Here is a 23,847-nt window from a genome sequence, read left to right on the forward strand (position 1 = left end):
TATTTGACTAATGGTTAAATGTGTTTGATGATCAGATACATTTTGTGTGACAAACATGCAAAAGAATAAGAAATCAGGAAGGGGGCAAATAGTTTTTCACACCACTGTATATCCACATTTGTCCACAGTTCTGCCCCGCAACTGCCGGCAGGCAAAATGAGGAGTCCTGAAAATTGCGGACTACAAGCACAATCACCTCTTCGTCATAAAAGACCTACAGTCAGTCTTGCTCCATGATACAATATGGTAAGTCCTTTGCAATAGCTCACCTGAGTCTGTAGGAATTAGCAGAACGTTCGATTCCCCGATCAAAAGAAGACCTTCCACCTTCTGAGAGGACTGTAGGAGCTCCTAGACTTCTTACATGGCCAGTGCAGTAGCTGATCTGTTTTTTTAATTATCCGATGCTCTTTTTTCCCTCCTCCTCCTCTTCTCTCTTTAAAACGGCGCGCTTTATGCAAATCACTCCCCGAAAAAACAGTAAAACCGGAAGTTCCACCTCTGGGGCACTGCTGTCAATCTCTGGCTGTAAGAATGTTCCCCACAACACCCGATCGACAGCAGAAAACATATTATCTTTATGTGGCAGCGCTACACGCGTGCTCAGAGGTTGATGCGCTTGCTGCTTCCTGAGGAGCTCTTCTTTTCTCCACCCTAGTGGCCCGCTGCTTCTCTTCTTTCGTCGGCATCTTTACGCGTTAAAACTGATTACCGTAGATATTCACGTATAAGTGGGGCCTTGTAAACCCGAAAAATCGATCATAAAATCAGACCCGTTCAAAAATACACTTAATTTTATTTCTTCTTGCCTCCTCCAATCTCTCCTCAGTTTCTCAGACACATCGAATTTTGTTGCAGTAGCGCAGTTACCAATTTCTTTCGCCACTTCAGCAACTTTTAATTGAAAACCAGCTTGATATTTTCTTCTGATCGAACGCTCAATCATAGATAAGGGATGCTCTTACGATAAAGGTGTATGAGGGTGCGAGATACAATTAAAAAACACGAAACAGTACAAACGTCACTTCGGAATAGTTCGGGTATTACTGTGTGGTCACGTAGGCACAATACATAGAAAACAAAAGGCCGTGTGCGCCGTCATTACTCTGTCAGGTGGGTGTTAGCATATCATAATCTCCTGGACCAATAGCACGCGTTTTCCGCATTTGATTTATTTGACTGACATTATAAAATACCAGAAATTATACTATAAAATCAAGTCCCGACTTATCCGTGAGTGTATACGGTAAGTTAGTATTTGTGTTGCAATTACTTAGTACATTTTCCTTAATTTTTTCATTTAAGCTGGCACTTGAGGCAGATTGAAGACCTAAGAATGATTTAAGATATGAAGAGGTAGGGGGAAGTGACGGCGAAAGTGGAAGGGAATGAGAACGGCACCTGTACACATGCGCCTCACGACCGCCCTGCTGGCCGCTTCCGAGAGTTGATTCTACAATAAAATAAAATAAAAATAAAGAGGAATAACCTTGGAGGTCAAGCATCACCCCGATAGTAGGCATCACGTAGTATATGTGTACCAAATTTCAGGTTAATAGTTCAAACGGTTTGCGAGCTACAGGTGATTTAATAATACAGCGTATTATATAAGAAGATACTAAACCTATTTATAAATAATCGAAATGCACCACCATTCTGTTAGTACAGTCGGTGTTCAGTTTTGTACGGAATTCTTTTTTTACTGGAAAAGTTCCATGTACTCAGTTATTTGCTTTGGTATCGTTTTGACATCAGCACTGAGGTGTGAAAGCTGGCATCGGGTACCAAAGCGAACATTTTAATGTTGATCTGACGCTGACTCGGAGGAGGGAGTTAGCGCTGGGCACAGGAAAAGCCTAGAAATGCACATTCAGTACAGCAAATATTACAGAGTTGGGGGGAGGAATGAAGTGAACTTCTGTATCATATGATGGGAGGCATAGCAGAGTTTACAGCGGGCACTAAAGGGTACAGCAGAAGATCAGTTAAACATGGAGTGCCAATCTGAAAAGTGTGTGCCTTCAAGCATATCTTGAAACAACTGAAGGAGTGTTTCTTGAAAATTGCTTGGGGGGGAAGCAGGGGAGACCAAGAAGCCCTTTGGTTGGGGGGGGGGGGGGGGGGTCTTACGGAATTGTATGTATTATAGTTCAGTCTGTTTTAGATTTTTTTGTTTAGGTTTTTCTTCTTGCTCTTTTGTTAGTATTTGGGGGGTTTTCTTGGCCGTAGAATTCACTTCAGTTAGTTTTTTTGCTTTGCACCCTCCCCCCACAATAACCTGTCGTCTGTGGGGGAGGAGCAAAACTTTAGATTTGTCAAAAATTTCGATCTCCGGTTTTCGGCGGATCTCGACGTTTTACTGTCCCCTTATACCAAAAACATCAATGTCTCGATAATGAGTTTGTGTCTGTGTGTCACAATTTCTTGAGGACGGTCTTGGAGCTAAAATGGCTGGATGGAAAAAATACTAAACTCAAAACTTAAGCCTGTTATGTGATGACGATGTGCTGATTAGTTTTTTAACCAAATCGTACACGAGAAAGAGGCCCTCGAGAGGAACCCTCAAATGCTGTAATTCTTCAATTAATGATGAATTCTTCTCGTCAAGTGCTATCATAGTGACCCATTTTATGATCCGAAAGATCTGCATCAGAGCGGTAAATAATTCCTGAAATGTTTTAGAATAGTTTAGGTGACTTGGTTCTTTGGATGCAAAGCCTACTGATGTTCATGTACAATTTTTTTTTTTAGTTTTTATGTAATGGGGTCAAAATGATTTAATATCTTTTAAACCCCCCCCCCCCCCCCGAAATTAATTGTGTAAAGGAGCTACCATGTTGTCTGGTTTGTGTTTAACTGGAGGTGCATGGTGTAGGTCATCCCTGGTCTTTTGGTTTCGGCACTTTCTGGGTGTCCAAGATTACGGATACCATTCAATCTTTGTGTGCTTTTCTTTTCTGTTTTCCGGCTATGAACTTGAGACCTCATATTTCTGATGGAAGCGTAATTTCTAACTTTGGTTTGCCACTTGGTTTAGTGGTGTCCTGGTTGTGATCTTTTTGTACCAGTTTTAACTACACCTCATCTTCTGTTCTCTTGTCCCTTTCCCCACCATGTTCCATTACTGGCAGAACAGTATGAGGCAAACAGTGACAGAAGGGACCCTAGAGGTTTAAAGTGGTACCAGAGTTCTGCAAATGATTTCATACGATGTGAGATACAAGTGCAGTCGAACTACTGAAAGGGTGAGGCTTCCTTTGCGTGGTGTTCCAGAATTCAGCTTGGTGAAAAGAGAACCATTTTACACAGCAGCAGAGGAGTTGGTGAAGATGGATGAGTTTAAATTCCTGGGATGAACAGTACAGAACAGAGTGACGGAGAGTGTGGAAGAGAGGTGAAGAAGAGAGTGCAGGCAGGGGTGGAGTGGGCAGGAGAACACTGTCAGGGGTGATTTGTGACAGACGGGTATCAGCAAGAATGAAAGGGGAGGAGGTCTACAGGGCGGTAGAGAGACCATCGTATATTATATGGGTTGGAGACTGTGGCACAGAGCTGGAGGTGGCAGAGTTAAAGATACTAAGATTTGCATTGGGTGTGATGGGGATGGACAGGATTAGAAATGAGGACATTAGAGGGTCTGCTCAGGTTGGACAGTTGAAAGACAAGTCAGAGAGGCGAGATTACGTTGGTTTGGACATGTGCAGAGGAGAGATGCTGAGTATACCGAAAGAAGGGTACTAAGGATAGAGCAGCCAGGAAAGAGGAGAAGAGGAAGGGCCTAAGAGAAGGTTTATGGATGTGATGAGAAGTGGACATGCAGGTGATGGGGTGTAACAGAACAAGATGGAGAGGAGATGGAAAAAGATGATCTGCTGCGGTGACCCCTAATGGGAGCAGCTGAAAGAAGAAGTAGGGGCGTACCTTTTATACAATCGTTATTCAAATTCACTTCGCATAATTGTGAAACAAGTGATGACATGCTTATTGATGGGTTCTCTGTAGCTGTGATGAAGTGCTTCCCTGTTTAAGTTCTGTACTTCGCTATCAGGCAGTTACAAATACCCTTGGTGATGTGGACTTTATTATGAATCTGCCCTCTGTTACCCCGGGGGAGAAACGGTCTTGAAAATACTCTCTCCCCTGGTTCTTCCATAATCGAGGTGTCCCGGCTGTCCGCCACAATGGACATAGGGAACTGCCATCTTTCCCATCAGTCTTACAAAAGCACAGAGATCCCCACACTCAGCCCCACCAGACCTAATGTTGTTTCTTTGGATTTGTTTCTTTCAGATATTCAGTGGATGACATTCCTTTTTCCATTCCTGCATCTTCACAAACTCAGGATCTAAGCAATGTCATCAACAAGCTGCTGGAGTCCAAGAAGGGTGAGCGTCCTCAGTGTGTGCCCATGTGTTTGAAAGCGGGTGCCAAGCTAACCAGACCTGAACGGCACAGAAGAGCGTGACTTTCCAGAGCTGTGCTCCACTTGAATCGTTGTTGTATTTCAGTGCCCTTGCACAAGTAGCTCGGCTGCCCCTCCATCCACACTAGAGGTGGTCTTGGCAGTCCTTCACTGACTTTCAAATTAAACCTACGGTTTATATAGACACTAGGACAGATAGCTTGAAGAGGTCTATTATTTTTTTACATTTAAGATGTCTCACTTAAAGGTTTTCCAATGATGTGTCTGTCCTGGTGCCTATATAAACACGGGGAACTCCAGTTTCTGTATTCCATCTTGCCTGAAGAAGGGGTCTGAGTTGCTTTGAAAGCTGGCATATTGTAATCTTTTTAGTTCGCCAATGAAAGGAGTCATTTTTGCTTGACTTCTCACTTCATTCACGATGGATAACACGTACAACACCTAGTACTACAGTTTACATTGGAAACAGCAGGTGGTGGGCAAGGCTGGACTGGTCCTTGATGGTGGGAGGTATCTGGTGAATGGCCTGCCACAGTTTTGTTTGCCTGTGACGTTAAGTTTGGGTGTCTGTAGATATTGGCCTGGTTGCACGGTTTGTGAGCCTTTGTTGTCCTTCCGATTATGGTTTCCCAACTTGGCAAGGATTCACCTTCCCTCCCAGTCAGGGCGCCAGTCCATCTAGCCATGCAACTTACGAGGTGCAAAGTCTCCTTCCAAATGCAGTGCTCCTCGGTAGATCAACGTGTAGCCAAGGGTGGTCTCAGAAGTGGCGACATCCAGGTGGCACCACCCACAGAACAATTATAATAGTAATAATAATAATATCTACAGTTATTTGTAGAAGACAAATAATAGGCAATATTCACAGAAAACACATAATTAGAAATTAACATGGAAAAAATAATTTTAAATAAACCAAGAAGTCCTAAAAAGAAGAACATGAACAGAAGCCAGGGAGCACAACTTGGCTGAAATGTAAGTCACATTTTTAAAACGTTGCAAGAAAGATTCTGCTCCTTCTTCCTCATACACCCGATGCTTTCCGAGTTAGAGACCCCAAATTCAAGGCCCCTGAGTGATTTGTTACTGAGCGCTGAATCCCTGCAGGAGATGTGGACAGGTTAGCTGGTGCTCACTTTTCAGTTTTGTTCTGCCAGGTGTCCCTGCTAATCCATAGCTCTCTCTGTTGCAGATGACCACCAACATGTGGAGTTTGACTTCCTCATCCGGGAGCAGTTCCTGCGCATGTCACTGGGCAAACACATCGAGACGGAGAACATCTCGACGGTAGGACACCCGCACCGTAGTTTGCCACTTGCTTACCTTGGTACACCTGCCATTGTGACCGCCTCCTATCTTTGACTTTCTGTTCCAGGAAGATGTGTTGGAGATTGAGTACATCGAGAAGAGCATCGCCCCACAGCCAGAGGAGTGCATGATGCACGATGATTGGGTCAGTGCTGTTGATGCGACTGCAGACTGGTAGGTGAGGGGCACAGAGGCCCAGTGCCATTTGTTTAGTGCTGTGTTTGGCCCTCACTTATGGCTGAACTTGCCTTCTAGGATACTCAGTGGCTCCTATGACAAAACAGCTAGGATCTGGACATCTGAAGGGAAGGCTGTCATGACCATTTGGAGGACACCTGGATGTGGTCAAAGATGTTGCCTGGGTACAGAGAGGTGGGCATCTTTTTTTTGATGAATCACTTCCCCAGAAATTTAATTTAGTACAATGTCTGATTGGTATGGTGCCAGTTACTTTTCCCAAACCCCCTTTTTGTTTACCATTTATTATAATGAAGGTAAAGTGCAGCAGGTACGCCCTAAAAACTGCCATGCAGCCACCATTTAGATCTGTCACTTTATTAATCCACGTTTACTTCAAAGTGGTGCCCTACACTAACATGTAACGTTGCTTTCTAATGCCTCTTGTGGACATTTGCAGCACAGCAGTGCCTCCTTCATTTTCTTTCGTTTTTTGTGTGTACTCGAGACTCAGTGCTTCATTCGTCCATCTGTTAGTGCGATGCTGTTTAGCAAATTGATGGCAGTTAACTTTGAGTTTATTAAAGCTCTGCAAAGAACAAATGACATGAACTGATCTCAGCTAACAACGCCACAACTACAGATGTCCTGCAGAGGGGCACTTTGGTGTCCAGCAAGGGAGGGATAAGCTCCATAAATAAACCGAGGTTAATGTTGGGAAGTGCACTGTGGGCTGTGGTGGTTTTAGTTCCATTTTTAGGTGTATTCCATATAATTCAAAAAGCACCTACTGTAGTTGCCATGTCTGTCTGTACACCTGAAAGAACTCGGAACAAGTGAGCTGTTGTTGCCAAAATTTGGCTTAGTTGTTCTTCAGGGAAATGAGTCAGGACAGTTCAATTTCATTGAGATATCTGCAGTAGAATGTGCTGTACAAAGTTGTGAAATTTCAAAACTTCCCATTAAAAAGCATTGGCCAATTTGCAAACTCCTCTGTGTCAAAGCAGAACAACATTCTGTGGCGACTTTAATTATGGAATAGTTAAAGGTTTTAAATTTACCTTGAGAGCAATCATTTTGACTTGTATATTTTGTCAATTTTACACTCTACCTCATCTGATGGTCACTACAGACTGCAAAATAGTGAAACACCTGCAGAGTCGCACACCCTGCCTGATGTGTCATCCATAGACGCGGCCAGCACAGCGGATTCAGTTGTGGCACATCGGGTCCCCTACTGCTTGAAATTTATAGTGAGCAAGCGGCAAGATGTTCATAAAAGTAAATAATCATGAGTGGTCTCCCCTCAACTTTCTTGTATACTTGGATATGGGGATGGATATTTGAGGAGTAAACAGCAAGACAATGATTATAATATTATAGTATGTACATTAAAGAACCATCAATAACAAATCAAATTAATAATATATCGAACAATTATTATAAAAATAAAGTTGAATAAATTGGACTCTGCTGCTGCATGGATAAAAGGTAAAGTACCACGTCCGGTTAATGGAAATGGCCCAAAATTTGATAGAAATCTACGTTTTGTACCTAATAATAACCGAATTTCCCCTTGGTATTAATAAAGTATCTATCTACCTACAAGTATTAGATAGATAGATAGAACTTTTATTAATCCCAAGGGATATATAAATTTTTTAAAATTTATATATTTAAAACTTATATTTATATATAAATATAAAAATATATATAAATTTTGTATGCAAAATTTGGTTGACCGAAGTGAAAGCGAACTCATGTTAGTGAAAGTTATCGTGTTTACATATACATGGGGCGGAGTGGTGGCTCTGAGGCTAAGGATCTGCACCAGTATCCCGAAGGTTGCCGGTTCGAATCCCTGTCACTGCCAAAAGAGATCCTGTAATTGCTCCAGGGGCGCTGTACAATGGCTGACCCTGTGCTCTGACCCCAAGGGGTATGCGAAAACTAACAAATTCCTAATACAAGAAATTGTATAAGGTGAAATAAAGAACAAAAAAATATACACACACATACAGACACACACGGACTCGGAGGTCTAAAACGTCAAGATTCATAAAAAAAAATCGATAACAATACTTTCCCTGTACTTCATATACGAGAAAGTAAAAACAATACAAGCAACTTAAGTTGGGTAGAAATTTCTGAAAGTGGAAATGACTATCTGCTACTTGTGGCTCGTAACTCGTTATGTTGCAGTGAATAAAGGAGTATTCAAGATCTCCGTTACGCTAAAAAGAACTTCACGGTGGCATTGTGTGCAGATCAGGTTGGTTCAAATATGGCGTGACACTGTCATTTATCAGCAAAGCTGATTACAAAGTCTAATTACAAATTGAAGAGTGAGAGGTACCATAAGTTGATGAGTCGTATTCAGCAGTAATATGACTTGACAAGTCAGGAGTTGGAGATTTTGTGTACCAATTCCACATCCCTGAGTGCAACATCTTTTTAATTTCCTCCACGTTTTACTCTGTGTATGTTGTACACTCACTGGCCACTTTATTAGGTACACCTGTTCGACTGCCTGTTGATGCAAATATCTATTCAGCCAATCACGTGGCAGCAATTCGATGCATTTCGGCATGTAGACCTTGTCAAGACAACCTGATGACGTTCAAATCGAGAATCAGAATGGCAAACAAAGGTGGTTGAAGTGACTTTGAATGTGGCATGGCTGTTGGTGCCAGATGAGCTGCTCTAGGGGTTTACCTAGAATGGTCCAAAAAGGGAAACTATCCAGTGAGCGTCAGTTCTCATTGATGCCGAAGGTCAGAGGACAATGGCCAGACTGGTTCAAGCTGATAGAAAGGCAGCTGCGATTCAAATAAGCACTCATTACAAACGAGATATGCAGACGAGCATCTCTGAACACACACAACATTGAACCTTTAAAGCAAGTTGGGGGCTGCAGCAGCAGGAGACCACACCGGGTGCCACTCCTGCCAGCGAAGAGCAGGCAACTGAGGCTACAATTCACACGAGCTCACCAAAATTGGACAATAGAAAATTGGTAAAATGTTGCCTGGTCTGACGAGTCTGGATTTCTGCTGTGACGTTCAGATGGTAGGGTCAGAATTTGAAAGCATTGATCCATCCTGCCTTGTATCAACAGTTCAGGCTGGTGATGGTGTGCTAGATATTTACTTGGCACACTTTGGGCTCCTTAGTACCAAATTAGCATTGTTTAAATGCCACAGCCTACCCGAGTATTGTTGCTGACCATGTCCATCCCTTTAAGACCGCAGTGTTACCCGTCTTCTGATGGCTTCTTCCACATGCCATGTCACAAAGCTCAGATCATCTCAAACAGGTTTCTTAAGCGTGACGATGAGTTCACTGCACTCAAATGGCCTCCACAGACACCAGATCTCAGTCCAGTAGAGCACCTTGGGGATGTGGTGGAACGGGAGATTCACATCATGGATGGGCAGCCGACAAATCTGCAGCTACTGCGTAATGCTGTCATGTCAGTTATGGACCAGAACCCCCTAGGAATGTTTCGAGCACCTTGATGACTCTACGCCACAAAGAATTACGGCAGTTCTGAAGGCAAATCTCATAAGGTGGACTGAAGGAAGAAGTGTCTGTGGGATGTGAGCTTAATATGGGTGTGGCCTGCGTAAGGTGGGGCCTCCCACCATGTGTGTGATGTGACCCACTTGTGGGTGTGGCCCTCAGCCTCTAAAACTTGAAGCGCTGTTACGACAGGCAGAGCTCAAGGGGTGTAGTGGTGGCTGAGTGATGGAGTGTTCGGCTGACATCACTAGGAGGCGCTCCTCATGTAGTGCTTAGAGAGGCAGTCACTGCATTGCATGAGCGTAGAACTCCTGGGTGCTCGTGCTGTAAAGACGCTGGTTCTGAAGGTCTTTGTAATTGAGACATTGCAGGTTCATGGCTGCCTGCTGGCAGTGCCCACAGTGCAGATGTCTACTCTTACAGGTTACGGTGTGATCCCACGACAAAACAAAGGACCTTATTGTTGTAGCCTTAATGACACGGACCTTGTGGTGTCAAGAGTGAGGAGTTTGTGACATCAAGGAGGACTTTAAGCTCTCCTTTGAGCATTGTATGTTTCCTCCACAGATGGCTCCACTTCCCTACTGCTGCTTAGTGCCTCCATGGACCAGACTGCGGTCCTGTGGGAGTGGAATTCGGAGAAGCGGAAAGTCAAGGCCTTGCACTGCTGCCGGGGCCATTCTGGCAGTGTGGAGTCCATCGCAGTGGACAGCAGTAGGACAAAGGTGGGTGTTCTAGTAATGAGGTGCCTGCCTATGTGTGCCGCTTTACTTAGCTCATGCTGGATTGTTTTGTTTTAGTTTTGTAGTGGCTCCTGGGATAGAATGCTGAAGGTCTGGTCAGCAGGTGGGCTTTGCCTTTATTTTCTGTTAAGCTGTATTGGTACCGCTGGCAACTCTGTGGCAAAAGCTGACTGTTGTGATTTGATTTTTTTAATGTCAGTTCCCTCTGAGGAAGAGGATGTGGCCGAGGAAGTGTCCAGCAGCCGAAGCAAGAAACAGAAAACAGAGCAGTGCGGGTTGACAAGGGTGAGAGCCAGCACTTCCTTGGTGGGCTGCTGTTTGAGTGATCAGCTTTATTAAAAACTCGCTCTCTTTTGTTTGCTTGTCCAGACCCCACTGATGACCCTTTCTGGTCACAATGAGGCAGTCTCCTCTGTGCTGTGGTCCGATACACAGGAGGTCTGCAGTGCATCTTGGGATCACACCATCAAAGTGTGGGACGTGGAGACGGGGAGCTTAAAGAGCACTCTGGTGAGTAGTTGGGATGGGGGGGGGTCCGTTCTCTGTGCCCGGTAGATCACTGCCTGCTGCCCACTCACTGCCTCTGCTCTTCATTTTCTAGACAGGCAGCAAAGTCTTCAACTGCATTTCCTACTCGCCGCTGTGCAGGAGGCTGGCATCAGGGAGTGTGGACCGGCATATCCGCCTCTGGGACACTCGCAGTAAAGGTGTGTGTAGCAGGCCTGTCATCGTGATGGCAGTTGGGCATTGTTAGGTGGCTTGGCTGTTGTCCTGGCAGCTCATCGTCATTACTTTCATGTTTCAGATGGCTCCCTCGTGCAGCTTTCTCTCACTTCCCACACGGGCTGGGTAACGGCAGTGAAGTGGTCCCCAACGCACCCACAGCAGCTTGTCTCTGGCTCCCTGGACAATGTTGTGAAACTCTGGGACACCAGGAGGTTAGTGGCAGAAATGACCTGTTAGAGCCTGGTACTGACCAGGCCTGTTTGTTTTATTTTTTTTTTTCCCCTCTCTGAGTGGGCTGTTTCAATCCCCTCCATACCCTTGTCAGGGGATCCTTGTCTGTCTGTCCTCTTCCCTCAGGTGCCCACATACTGCCAGGGCAGGGATCTCCGACTCTGCTCCTGGAGGGCCGCAGTGGCTGCAGGTTGTCATTCTAACTCTTTTCTTAATTAGTAACCTGTTTTTGCTGCTAATTAACTTCTTTTGAATTCATTTTAATGGACTTATTTATTTCCCTGAATTACTTCATTTCTTTCCTTAAATGGCATCCAAACAAATGAAATGTAAAGCGAGTGACCCAAGAGAAGACCAACAAAGTCAGGGCCTCAAACTCCAACTAATTTCACTCCAGCCAGCTGCTTAATTAGGCCCCAAATCTTGTGGTTAATTAAACTCGTTCTTTAATTCCTTGTTGCTGCTCTCATTGTGCAATAAGACTTTTCCAAAATTGTTGATTTTCTCTTTTCTAAGAGTTCTGTTCAAATGTTTTGTGGACCTGAGCAGATCAGCATTCCCGAGACCTTCTTGTTCTTTCAGTTGCTCCCGTTAGGGGTTGCCATAGCGGATCATCTTCTTCCAGCAACAACAACATTTATTTATATAGCACATTTTCATACAAAAAGTAGCTCAAAGTGCTTTACATAATGAAGAAAAAAAAATAAAACACAAATAAGAAATTAAAATAAGACAACATTAGTTAATATAGAAAAGGAGTAAGGTCCGATGGCCAGGGTGGACAGAAAAAACAAAAATAACTCCAGAAAGCTGGAGAAAAAAATAAAATCTGTAGGGGTTCCAGGCCACGAGACCACCCAGTCCTCTTTGGGCATTCTACCTAACATAAATGAAATAGTCCTCTTTGTAGTTAGGGTCTCACGGAGTCACTTGATGCTGATGGTCATACAGACTTCTGGCTTCCATCTCTTTCTGTCCTCATCATCTTGTTCTGTCACACCCATCACCTGCATGTCCTCTCTCACCACATAAAAAAACCTTCGCTTAGGCCTTCCTCTTCTCCGGCTGCTCTATCCTTAGCACCCTTCTCCCAATATACCCAGCATCTCTCCTCTGCACATGTCCAAACCAACACAATCTCGCCTCTCTGACTTTGTCCTCAACCGTCCAACTTGAGCTGACCCTCTAATGTCCTCATTTCTAATAATCCTGTCCATCCTCATCATACCCAGTGCAAATCTTAGCATCTTTAACTCTGCCATCTCCAGCTCTGTCTCTGCTTTCTGGTCAGTGCCACCGTCTCCAGCCCATATAACATAGTTGGTCTCACTACCGTCTTGTAGACCTTCCCTTTCTCTCTTGCTGATACCCGTCTGTCACAAATCACTCCTGACACTCTTCTCCACCCATTCCACCCTGCCTGCACTCTCTTCTTCACTTTTCTTCCACAATCCCGTTACTCTGTACTGTTGATCCCAAGTAGTTAAACTCATCCACCTTTGCCAACTCTACTCCTTGCATCCTCACCATTCCACTGACCTCCCTCTCATTCACACACATGTATTCTGTTTTGTTCCTACTGACCTTCATTCCTCTCCTCTCATATCTCCACCTCTCCAGGGTCTCCTCAGCCTGCTCCCTACTCTCACTACAGATCACAATGTCATCAGTAAACATCACAGTCCATGGGGACTCCTGCCTAATTTCATCTGTCAACCTGTCCATCAACATTGCAAATAAGAAAGGGCTCGGAGCCGATCCCTGATGTAATCCCACCTCCGTCACTCCTACCACAGACCTCACCACTGTCACACATTCCTGAGACCTTCACCTTTCTTTATTTTCAGATATTTTAGACCAGTAACAGCACACTCCACGATAATGTGCAGTGAATACACTTGACTCCTAGTTTTCATCCTCTTTCTCTGTACGTTTATTATATGTTTGCTCAGAGGTTGATGCGCTTGCTGTTTCCTGAGCAGCTCTTCTTTTCTCCACCCTAGCGGCCTGCTTCTTCTCTTCTTTCGTCAGCATCTTTTCACGTTAAAACTGAATAAGTCAATGTTTATTGCAATTACTTAGTATGTTTTCTTTAATTTTTCACTTAAGTCCTCAATCTGACTCAAGAATGAATTAGGATATGAAGAGGTAGGGGAAGTGACAGCGAAGGTGGTAGCGATGAGAACGGCGCCCATACGCATGCGCCACATGGCACCCTTGCTGGCGAGAGTTGATTCTACAATAAAATAAAAATAAAAAGAAGAATAGCCTTGGAGGTCAATCATCACCTCGAAAGTGGACAGTATAGGTCACGTAGTATATGTGTACCAAATTTCAGGTCAATAGTTCAAACGGTTTGCAAGCTACAGGTGATTTAAAATCCTGGACAGCCACGGTAGCGTATTATATATAAAAATGGACACCAGATGTTTTGGCTCATTTTTATGTCATTTTGTTTGGCAGCTAATTAAAGAAAAAAATCAATTAAGGGGTCTATGAGTCTTCAAGAGCAAGTCAATTAAAATGAATTCAAAAGAGTTCATTAGCAGCAGAAACAGGTCACTAATTAAGAAAAGGGTTAGAATGAAAACCTGCAGCCACTGCGGCCTTCCAGGAGCAGAGTTTGAGAACCCTGTGCTAGGGGGGTTTGTCCCCTTCTTGTTGGTTCTTTGGGACAAGTGAGCAGAGCCTGCTGTGAGGTCCAGCCTTGTGGTCGGTCTCCTGGTCTGCTTGGATGGCCTTTTTGCTCACAGCTTTGCCTTGGGGCTCATTGATGGGGTCTCATTGACAGTCACTGTCTGAGATGTCCCACTCCACTCTGGTGTGGTGGACAGCAGTCCTGTGTGTCATAGGCCTTATGGTGACTGAATCTTGTGTTCTCATTACAGCTGCAAGGCTCCTCTCTATGACATGTCTGCCCATGATGACAAAGTGCTGTGTGTGGACTGGACAGAGCAAGGGGTAAGAGGCTCTTCATGTTGGGCAGATGCCCATTCATACATTAGAACTATTATGGTGAAAATGGGCCATTCAGCCAAGAAAATCTATCAATCTTATTTGCCTAATTTCCCCCAAAAATATATCGGTTGAGTTTTGAAGTTCCCAATAGTCCCCTATTTCCACCACACTGCTTGGCCAGTTATTTCATGAGTCTGTGGTTCTCTGCATCAAGAAGGTGCTTTTGTCGTTTTTATACAAAATTTCTTCTCAAGTTTTCAGCAGTGCCCCTGTGCTCTTGTTGAAGAAGTTAAAGTAACAGCTGACACTCGTTGTCCTAAAACCTTTCATAAATTTTAAAAACTTCAATTATGTCAGCTAAAAAGATTAAACTCCTTCACTGGACAAAAGTACACGGACACCCAAATATTGCACCTACTGTACATGTGCTTGTTGAACATCCCATGGCAAACCCTGGGCAGTTTATAAGGGGTTGGTCGCAGCTTTATCGGCTGTCACAGCCTCCACTCTTCTTTTCAATCAAATTTTGGACATGAGTGTGGACATCCACTTCGGTTCAGACACAAGAGCGTACAGTGTATCCAAAAGTATTCCAGCGCTTCATCACTTTTCCACATTTTATATGTTACAGCCTTATTCCAAAATGGATTATTTTTTTTTTCCTCAGAATTCTACACACAACACCCCATAATGACAACGTGAAAAAAGTTTACTTGAGATTTTTGCATTTTATTAAAAAAAAAAACTGAGAAATCCCATGTCCATAAGTATTCACAGCTTTTGCTCAATACTTTGTCGATGCACCTTTGGCAGCAATTCCAGCCTCAAGTCTTGTTGAATTGATGCCACAAGCTTGGCACACCTATCCTTGGCCAGTTTGGCCCATTCCTCTTTGCAGCACCTCTCAAGCTCCATCAGGTTGGATGGGAAGCGTCGGTGCACAGCCATTTTAAGATCTCTCCAGAGATGTTCAATCGGATTCAAGTCTGGGCTCTGGCTGGGCCACTCAAGGACATTCACAGAGTTGTCCTGAAGCCACTCCTTTGATATCTTGGCTGTGTGCTTAGGGTCGTTGTCCTGCTGAAAGATGAACCGTCGCCCCAGTCTGAGGTCAAGAGCGCTCTGGAGCAGGTTTTCATCCAGGATGTTTCTGTACATTGCTGCAGTCATCTTTCCCTTTATCCTGACTAGTCTCCCAGTTCCTGCTGCTGAAAACATCCCCACAACATGATGCTGCCACCACCATGCTTCACTGTAGGGATGGTGCCAGGTTTCCTCAATGTGACGCCTGGCATTCACACCAAAGAGTTCAATGTTTGTCTCATCAGACCAGAGAATTTTCTTTCTCATGGTCTAGAGTCCTTCAGGTGCCTTTTGGCAAACTCCAGGTGGGCTGCCATGTGCCTTTTACTAAAGAGTGGCTTCCGTCTGGCCACTCTACCATACAGGCCTGATTGGTGGATTGCTGCAGAGATGGTTGTCCTTCTGGAAGGTTCTCCTCTCTACAGAGGACCTCTGGAGCTCTGACAGAGTGACCATCGGGTTCTTGGTCACCTCCCTGACTAAGGCCCTTCTCCCCCCGATCGCTCAGTTTAGATGGCCGGTCAGCTCTAGGGAGAGTCCTGGTGGTTTCGAACTTCTTCCACTTATGGATGATGTAGGCCACTGTGCTCATTGGGACCTTCAAAGCAGCAGAAATTTTTCTGTAACCTTCCCCAGATTTGTGCCTTGAGACAATCCTGTCTCTGAGGTCTACAGACAATTCCTTTGACTTCATGCTTGGTTTGTGCTCTGACATGAACTGTCAACTGTGGGACCTTCTATAGACAGGTGTGTGCCTTTCCAAATCAGGTCCAGTCAACTGAATTTACCACAGGTGGACTCCAATGAAGCTGCAGAAACATCTCAAGGATGATCAGGGGAAACAGGAGGCACCTGAGCTCAATTTGGAGCTTCATGGCAAACGCTGTGAATACTTATGTACATGGGATTTCTTAATTTTTTTATTTTTAATAAATTTGCAACAATCTCAAGTAAACTTTTTTCATGTTGTCATTATGGGGTGTTGTGTGTAGAATTCTGAGGAAAAAAATGAATTTAATCCATTTTGGAATAAGGCTGTGACATGACATAAAATGTGGAAAAGTGATGAAGCGCTGGGAATACTTTCTGGATGCACTGTACATAATGAATACTGTTAATATGGGTGTGGCACGGTGGCGGTGCAGTAGTGCTGCTGCCTTGCAGTTGGGAGTCATGTCCCTGGTGTTCCCTGCCTGGAGTTTGCAGGTTTTCCTGGTGGGTTTCCATAGTGGGCTGTGGGTTCCTTCCAAAGACATGCAGGTTTGGGGATTTGGTGACACTAAAATAATGTCTGTGTGTGTTTGCTTGCTTGTGTTCACCTTGTGATGCACTGATGCCCTGTCCAGGGATTGTTTCTGTCTCGCGCCCGATGCTTGCTGGAATGGGCTCGTCTCTGGATTGCTGGATGTAATCATTAAATGTCCTTTTCAGAGATATTGTGGCAAGGTGTCCTTGGAATTTAATGGATGTTTCCGTCAATTCACAGCACAAGGAAGCTGAATGTTGTTTCCTCATCGTGATGATATCTCACACTGCCAACCTGGTAGAATGCTCCAGATTTACGTGAAGTACGCACAGAAGTCTAAACAGTACACGCTGGCATAGCAGTAGTGTCCACAGGCGTGAAGTATAAACCCGACCTAAGAGTAACTGCAATAGGCTTGAGGTGGGCACAGCGTGGGCGCTATTAAACCTACCGTTATATCGAAGGTTTCTCTGGTCCTTATTGTCTGTTGTGCAGGGTCCAGTGGAATTCAGACTTGGTGTGTGCTGATCAACAAAGTGCAGGATGCCACTCTCAACCTCACCTAATTCTGATAAAGTGCATCTACCCATAATCCTTTGCTTCCTTTATTTAATGAAGTCAATTCTGCCCACATTTCCATGCTGTGATTTTTACCTCCCATCTCATTCAGTCCACAACAAATGCCTATGAAGCAGGGTGGCACAGTGGCACATGAGTAGCGCTGCTGCCTTGCAGTAAGGAAAGTAGAGTCTGCATCCCAGGTCCTCCGAGCATGGAGTTTGCTCTCTTTTCTGCATGGGTTTCCAGAGTCATGCAGGTTAGGTGGCCTGCTATCACTAAATTGGCTCGTGTGTGCGATCACTCCATGATGGACTGGCACCCTATCCAGGGCTTATTCCTACCTTGTCGCCCCCATGCTAGCTGTATAGGCCCACCACCCTGGTCCTGGTCCTGGTCTGCAGTGCTCTTGGCTTCTGCTCTTCAGACTGATGGTGTCTTCATGTGAAGAAGTTGATGCTGTGAAGTGTCTGAAGCCCACCAACTTAGCTGGCTTTTCTGTCACACCACAGAAATGGAGAAGTCACCCCTTAGGGACGGTGGGCTGTTCTTGCATGTCTCATCTCCTCTTTTCTCTCATTTTGTTTTTAGTTGCTCCTGAGCGGCGGTGCAGACAACAAGCTCTACGCGTTTCGCTACTCGTCACCCCTTCGGACGATGGAGCGTGAGTCCTGTGGCATCACGGAGGAGCCATTTGCCGGTGTGTGTGTGTGTATTTTATATTGACTTGTTCAACGCTGTCCTGCTTTTATAAAAAACAAACAAACAAACTACTAAACGAGGTCTCTAACTGACCAGCTGTGTCTTCATCTCTGCTGTGTTGTGCGGCCTGATGGCATGTGCTGCTGGGGGCTCATGGAGAGACACGTTCATGACATGTGGCTGATGGCTGAGGCCACCACCTACTGCCCAGTGACCCCTGCTAGAAACAAACCTGAAGAAAGCAGGGATTTGTATCGGAGGGTTTTGTGGGTAACCACTTACTGAGTGTGAGTGCTATAGGTAGTGGGGGGATGAGTACAGGGTTGCTCCAGGGGTTACAGTTCAGTGTTTGTTGGAGGCCAGTGAGCCTTCCTGGGATCTGTGCGTACAGTTAATGGGCTGAAGTCTAAAGGGGGGGCCTTTATCCCATGGTGTCACCACTGAGAAATCACTTGGGGACCCCCACCTGTTCGTGTGACATAGAAATGCTGGCCATGAATCTGGGCTCCAAGTTGGTAAGCTGCAGCTTACCAAGCTGGGCTAAAGGAGATCTCTGGTGTGGCACCATGGAAGGCTGTTGTACAAGTCAGTGGTCCTGAGTTTGTGCCCCTCTCCCTCCCCCACTGTCATCTCTGAGAGGGTGATCTGTGTTTGTGTGAGCAAAGACTCTTGGAAATGAAGGCTTAAGCAGGTTGGAGCCATGGAGACTGGATGGTAGAAGGTCAAAGGTCCCTCTACACCATGGCACTGTGGCCTGTGGGCAACATCTGGCAGTCGAGCCATGAAACCAGACCCTCTGTCACCTCTTAAAGCAACCTGGTCAATGGTGTAAGTGAGTGGCCAGCAGCTTCTCAGTAAGTTAAAAGCAGACCATGTGGAAGTGTTGACGGAGAAGGGTCAAGCAGCACACGTCAAGAACAGTAGGGGGGTATAGACATGTGCTGCTTGACCCTTCTCTGTAATCATTCCTTCCATTAATTTACCCATGATGCACGCTAGACTTTGTGGCTGCATCGTCCTTTTGATTTTGACCTGAAAATGCCACCCAGGACCACAAAAAACGGAGGAAACAGGATAGATGGGGGGCTGCAAGGGGCTAACGTGGATAGTGTCTGAAAAACTGATGACTGGAGATGATTCTTAGTAAGGACAGCGTCTGGCTTCAAACCAGTAGACGTGGAGTTGCCAGTTTCTTAGGTTTAGAGTCCTTATGTCACGTGTACAGATTCTGGTGAATGTCTTACTGTCACATGTGACTCCGTGTCTGACACCACAACTCCGTAGAACAACCTGACAGGGAAGCATCCATCTTCCTTTCTTGAGATACTTGGCCTACCTTGAAGTTAGAATTACAGCTGAACATGAAGTTCAAGTAAAGGGATCCTCTGTCCAGTAGCATGTTGGGCCTCGTTCAGCCTGCGCACGTCTGGCCGTGGACTCTACGAGACGTTCAGTGTGTTCTTCAGTAAGGTGGTGCCATGCTGGTGGCTGATGACCCGTTTTGCCCTGCACAGTCCTGTCCACCTCATCCCAAGGGCTGTGCAGACCACAAACGCGCTGTCATGTCTGTAACGATATGGGAGGGGAGCTGAGTGTGGAGGGGTGATGATGGCCAGCAGTGAGTTCTTTCAGATTTGCCTCGCTGCTCAGATAGTCTCAGTGGGTACTGGGGGCCTAATCTGTGCCACGCTGTCACACAACCACCACCTATTGGGGGCCTAATCTGTGCCACACTGTCACACGGCAACCACCTATTGAAGAGCCTAACATGTGCCACGCTGTCACTTGGCCACCACCATGCCTGTCTTGTTGACATCAAACAAGATGGTTCCGTGGGCTGTCTTGTGGCCCACTCCAAGCTCTGATCCTTTCATCAGTGTAATGCCAACGGAGTCGACCGAATGGTGGTCATCATGGGAGGGTTTACTGATAAAGGTGCAAAAACAAAAAAAAATGATGTGATGAGCACAAGGCAGGTGGGTGAACGGGTACAAACACACTGAGGCCAGACATTGCACTGTCACCAGGGTCACAAAGGCCACATTGATTGTGTTTGTGTGTTATTCATGTCTTTGTTGTGTATTGGTGATGCCAATTTTAATGTGCCAATTCTGCCAGTCAGATTGTTTACACGTCAAGGTCAGGCCTGTCCCATACACAGAATGCACTCCTAAATTTGACACGTGTGGTCCATCCATTCACCTTCCCTGGTTAATTTAGGAGACCCTCGCCTCATGCACTTGCTGACAGCCCCCAGCAGTCAGCGCCACACTTCCTCCACAGCGATTGCCCCGTGTGTGTGTGGTGAACTTCATCTGCAGGACTGGTGAGGGATTGCTAGGCCATGGCAATGCTGGGGTTCTGCACAAGGGCAGGTTGCATTTATTTTAATAAAGCTCATTGGTGACGATACAAAAACAGCTGATCTTACTGAAGAAAAGATATGAGCCCTAAAGCAAGTTGGCATAGTGGTGCTGCCCGCACCTTAGAAGAAGGAAGAGGAGCAGACATGACAGCTTGGCAAACGTCGCAGGTTTTATTCAAGGATTCCTAAAGTGACCAAAGTTCTCTAAAAACAGAAATCGTCAAAGGCGTTGTGTTGGGAGCACAGAGAATGGCACATTCAGACTTTCTGTCTCTGCATTGAGGGGAAGTGGACACTGACACCCCCCCCAATCCCTCCTTGCAGATGGCACTGTAGTGCAAGAATTAAATAAGCCGCTGACTTGCCTCCGTAATCTAATGTCTTGTTCAAATGTTGCAGTAAACTCCACTTGGTCCTCGTAATTCCATTTTTCCAGTTTTCCATGATGCAATGTCTTAACTATAACGTTTCTTTTGGGGTTTGCACCTGGTGCCACTTCGCCTGTTTCTGGGTTGCCCTCGGACCCTCAGTGTCCTCTCCGTATCTTTTCTGAGCTTCAACTCTTCCCTCCGACCTTGGAGCTTGAAGGCCGAGCCCCTTTTTAATGACCCATCGGTTACATTTTTGGGATGCGTGAACCTGCCCATCTCGCTACCTGTGAACCGTCCTCGTCGGCATTACGAGTCTCGCTAATCATTTATGTAACGCGGTGCCCGCTGAGCAAAGATTGGAGACGTGCGAGTGCTCGTTTACGTTTCTGCTTTGGGTGTCGAGTTTTTGATGTTGAAGCCTTTAGCCCCGTCCTTTGCTGGTTGTCCTGTATGGCAGCTTGTTGGCAGTTCTTCTTTTTGTCTGTTTTTTTTTTTTTTTTTTTTTTTTAATGCTATTGCTCAGCTGACATTTTATTGTCACTGGTGCTGCTAGCCTAACACTTCACTTTGTCCAGTGCTGGGTCTCTCACTCCCTCACATCTCTTACCCTGGCTGTCCTCCAGCTCTGCCACTGCCCCTTTGCTCTTCCAAATCTCCAATAATCTTTTCTCAGCCGTGTCCACGGCCCGCACATTCATGCCGCTTGTTCTCCCTCCTGATCCTTACTTGGGTACTGCACATCTGCACTCACTTTTCCCCTCTGTCTGTGCCAATCCATGCCAGGATCCTCCCCAAGCCTCACCAGACTGGTTTCAATGGAAAGGATGTAAGCAGAGGAGCAGCTCTCATACACTAGGTGCTTACTTCTCTCTCTCTCTCTCTCCTCCGTCTCTCCTTCTCTCTCTCTCTCTCTCTCACACACACACACACACCCCTTTTGACAGTCTTGCTCTTTCCCAGGCCCCACCCCTTTTGACAGCATTTCTCCCCCCCTTCTAATGATGTCTCTCTCACGTCCCACCTCACTCTCTGCAACTGTGTCCCTTCTTACAGCATCTCTCTCTCTCTCTCTCTCTAGCCCCACTTCTTTTGAGGACGTGTCTCACGTTAACTTGTTTCCAGGCCTCCATGCAGGTCCTCCAGCTTGCGAGGGAAAATTTGGGGGGTTGGTGGCAGGATTGGCACTGCAGCCACCATTATAAAAAAAAAAAAAAAAAAAATCTCACACTATTCCATTCCATTTGAACTAGTGTGGTACTGAGATGGGGCGGCACGGTGGCGCAGTGGGTAGCACTGCTGCCTTGCAGTTGGGTCCTCCCTGCGTGGAGTTTGCATGTTCTCCCCGTGTCTGCGTGGGTTTCCTCCGGGCGCTCCGGTTTCCTCCCATAGTCCAAAGACATGCAGGTTAGGTGGATTGGCGATTCTAAATTGGCCCTAGTGTATGCTTGGTGTGTGGGTGTGTTTTGTGTGTGTTCTGCGGTGGGTTGGCACCCTGCCCGGGATTGGTTCCTGCCTTGTGCCCTGTGTTGGCTGGGATTGGCTCCAGCAGACCCCAGTGACCCTGTGTTCAGATTCAGCGGGTTGGAAAATGGATGGATGGATGGTACTGAGGTGGCACCTGCTACACGGCTGCACTCGGCTCCTAATTCAGGATTCTGAGGTGGTTCATCGTATGGAGGGCACAGTGACATGTTATCTCTCAGGTTCCACCCTTTTCACAATTCCCAGCTCCGCCCCTTCTGGCAACCCCTTTCTCAAACTCCACCCCTTCTGGCAGTGTCTCTCTCTTTCAGGTTCCACTCTTTCTGACAGCGTCTCTCGCCCGCTCTCAGGCCCCACCTCTTCTGACAACACCTCTCTCTCTCTCCCTCACTTTCAGGCTCCACCCCCTTCCGACAGTCTCTTTCAAACTCCGCCCCATCTGACAGCATCTCTCACTCCCTTTTCAAGGCTTTGCTTGTACAATTTCTCTCAGGCTCCGCCCCTTTTTGAAGTGTCATTTTCCCCAGCTCCGCCCCCTTGTCCAAGTAAAAGTCCATCAGCCAAGCTGCTTTGTGCTCCTACTCAAAAACATGAAGCTCTGTATTTTAATGCACTCTTCCTTTTTGTGGTGTAATGAGACTGCGTCACCTGCAGGGAGCTGTATGGCGTGTGGCCATGGAGGTGGGCTACAGGTGAGTGTCTGTTTAAAGCTACAGTATGATGTCACAGGTGAGGAAGGCCATCAAGACAAACACCGAGGCATTGGAGTGGGCCTGGAGATGGACGTGGGCAGGAGAGAGCCGGGTGAGCTCGGGTCACGGCAAAGGTGAGGTGTGCAGGTGCATTAAAACACCAATGTAAGAAGAAAAAGAAGAAGAAAGTTTAAAGAGAATTCATGTCACAGGATAAAAGAAATTGAACAGCAGCCACATCAGGAACCATCTCTTGAGAAATTTTAATGGTAAAAAATAACTTGTGGAAAAGGATTTCAACCACTGGATCTTAAGGGCACCACAGCCTGCCACCCTTCAGGCCTTTACATTCTGCTTTGCTAAGCCTCCTGGCCACTGGACTCTCTACACGTGACAATAAAGACCCCCTAAACCTATAATGGGGGACCAGCTCCATGTCTACTGGTTTAAATCATCTCCATTCATCAATTTTACAGCCAGGTTTAGCTGGGTTAGCTGGTTGCCCCCCAATCAAATCTTTTTCCTTCACCTTCAGTGTTCCTGGGCAGCAAGATATTACATACAGTGTTTCTTTCTCCAGCCTACATAATTCATGCCCGTATCACGGCCGACTGGAGTCCACCCCGGGGCATGGAGTGCAGGGCAGGAGACCACACTGGAGGGGGCGCCGGTCCATCACCCTCACTTCCTGCACATGCAGGGCCAACCTGGAATTGCCAATCCCATAACCCACACCCCCCAATTAGTTTGATTCATTTGAGAGGTGACCATTTGTACATACATTTATGAAGTGCAGAAATGTGGGCTCACTTGTACATTCACCTGTTTGTTACGAGCACTTGAGACGCCATCTTTACATTCATCTTTATTTACTTGGCGGGTGCTTTCATCCAAAGAGGTCAATGTCATCAAGTAGACATCAATCTGGGGGACTGCTTGAGAACAAGTATGACGGGACAAGGGCCCAATATTGATCATCATAAGAGGAGAGCTCAGAACAAACAAGCTGGAGATGGCATTCCTTCACCAGGTGCCAACATGAAGTGACACGTGCAGGGGCGGGAATGACAAGTACAGCTGTGTATCCTAAGCATGGGACTAATGAGGAGGTGTATAGAGAGAAGAGGAGCGGGCACCGCCGTGCTGGCCTGGTGTACCCTCGACATCTCTTCATGCCAGGACACACAGCAGGATCTGCCCATTTGGTAGGACTCAGCTCACCTGAGGGCAGTCCTAGTGATGCCAATGTCACAGAGGGGG

At 46.0% G+C, this 23,847-nt stretch overlaps 2 protein-coding genes across 13 annotated transcripts in view; one reads left to right on the forward strand and one right to left on the reverse strand.

Moving 5' to 3' along the window:
- The window catches only part of LOC127528998 (ribosome biogenesis protein wdr12-like), a 29,976-nt gene extending 12,231 nt beyond the window's left edge, over nucleotides 1-17,745 (forward strand). Inside the window, 13 exon segments of the mRNA XM_051931170.1 lie at nucleotides 4,291-4,385; nucleotides 5,616-5,710; nucleotides 5,799-5,905; nucleotides 5,987-6,056; nucleotides 6,058-6,103; nucleotides 9,998-10,155; nucleotides 10,231-10,276; nucleotides 10,373-10,458; nucleotides 10,543-10,683; nucleotides 10,775-10,880; nucleotides 10,979-11,111; nucleotides 14,019-14,091; nucleotides 17,567-17,745. Coding sequence (XP_051787130.1) covers nucleotides 4,291-4,385; nucleotides 5,616-5,710; nucleotides 5,799-5,905; nucleotides 5,987-6,056; nucleotides 6,058-6,103; nucleotides 9,998-10,155; nucleotides 10,231-10,276; nucleotides 10,373-10,458; nucleotides 10,543-10,683; nucleotides 10,775-10,880; nucleotides 10,979-11,111; nucleotides 14,019-14,091; nucleotides 17,567-17,701 — 1,291 coding nt within the window. The 3' untranslated portion in view covers nucleotides 17,702-17,745.
- carf (calcium responsive transcription factor) overlaps nucleotides 1-23,847 on the reverse strand; it is a 126,017-nt gene that overhangs the window by 78,256 nt on the left and 23,914 nt on the right. The window lies entirely within an intron of this gene.

Source organism: Erpetoichthys calabaricus, chromosome 8 (genome assembly GCF_900747795.2).
Source record: "Erpetoichthys calabaricus chromosome 8, fErpCal1.3, whole genome shotgun sequence".
NCBI classification, from domain to species: Eukaryota; Metazoa; Chordata; class Cladistia; order Polypteriformes; family Polypteridae; genus Erpetoichthys; species Erpetoichthys calabaricus.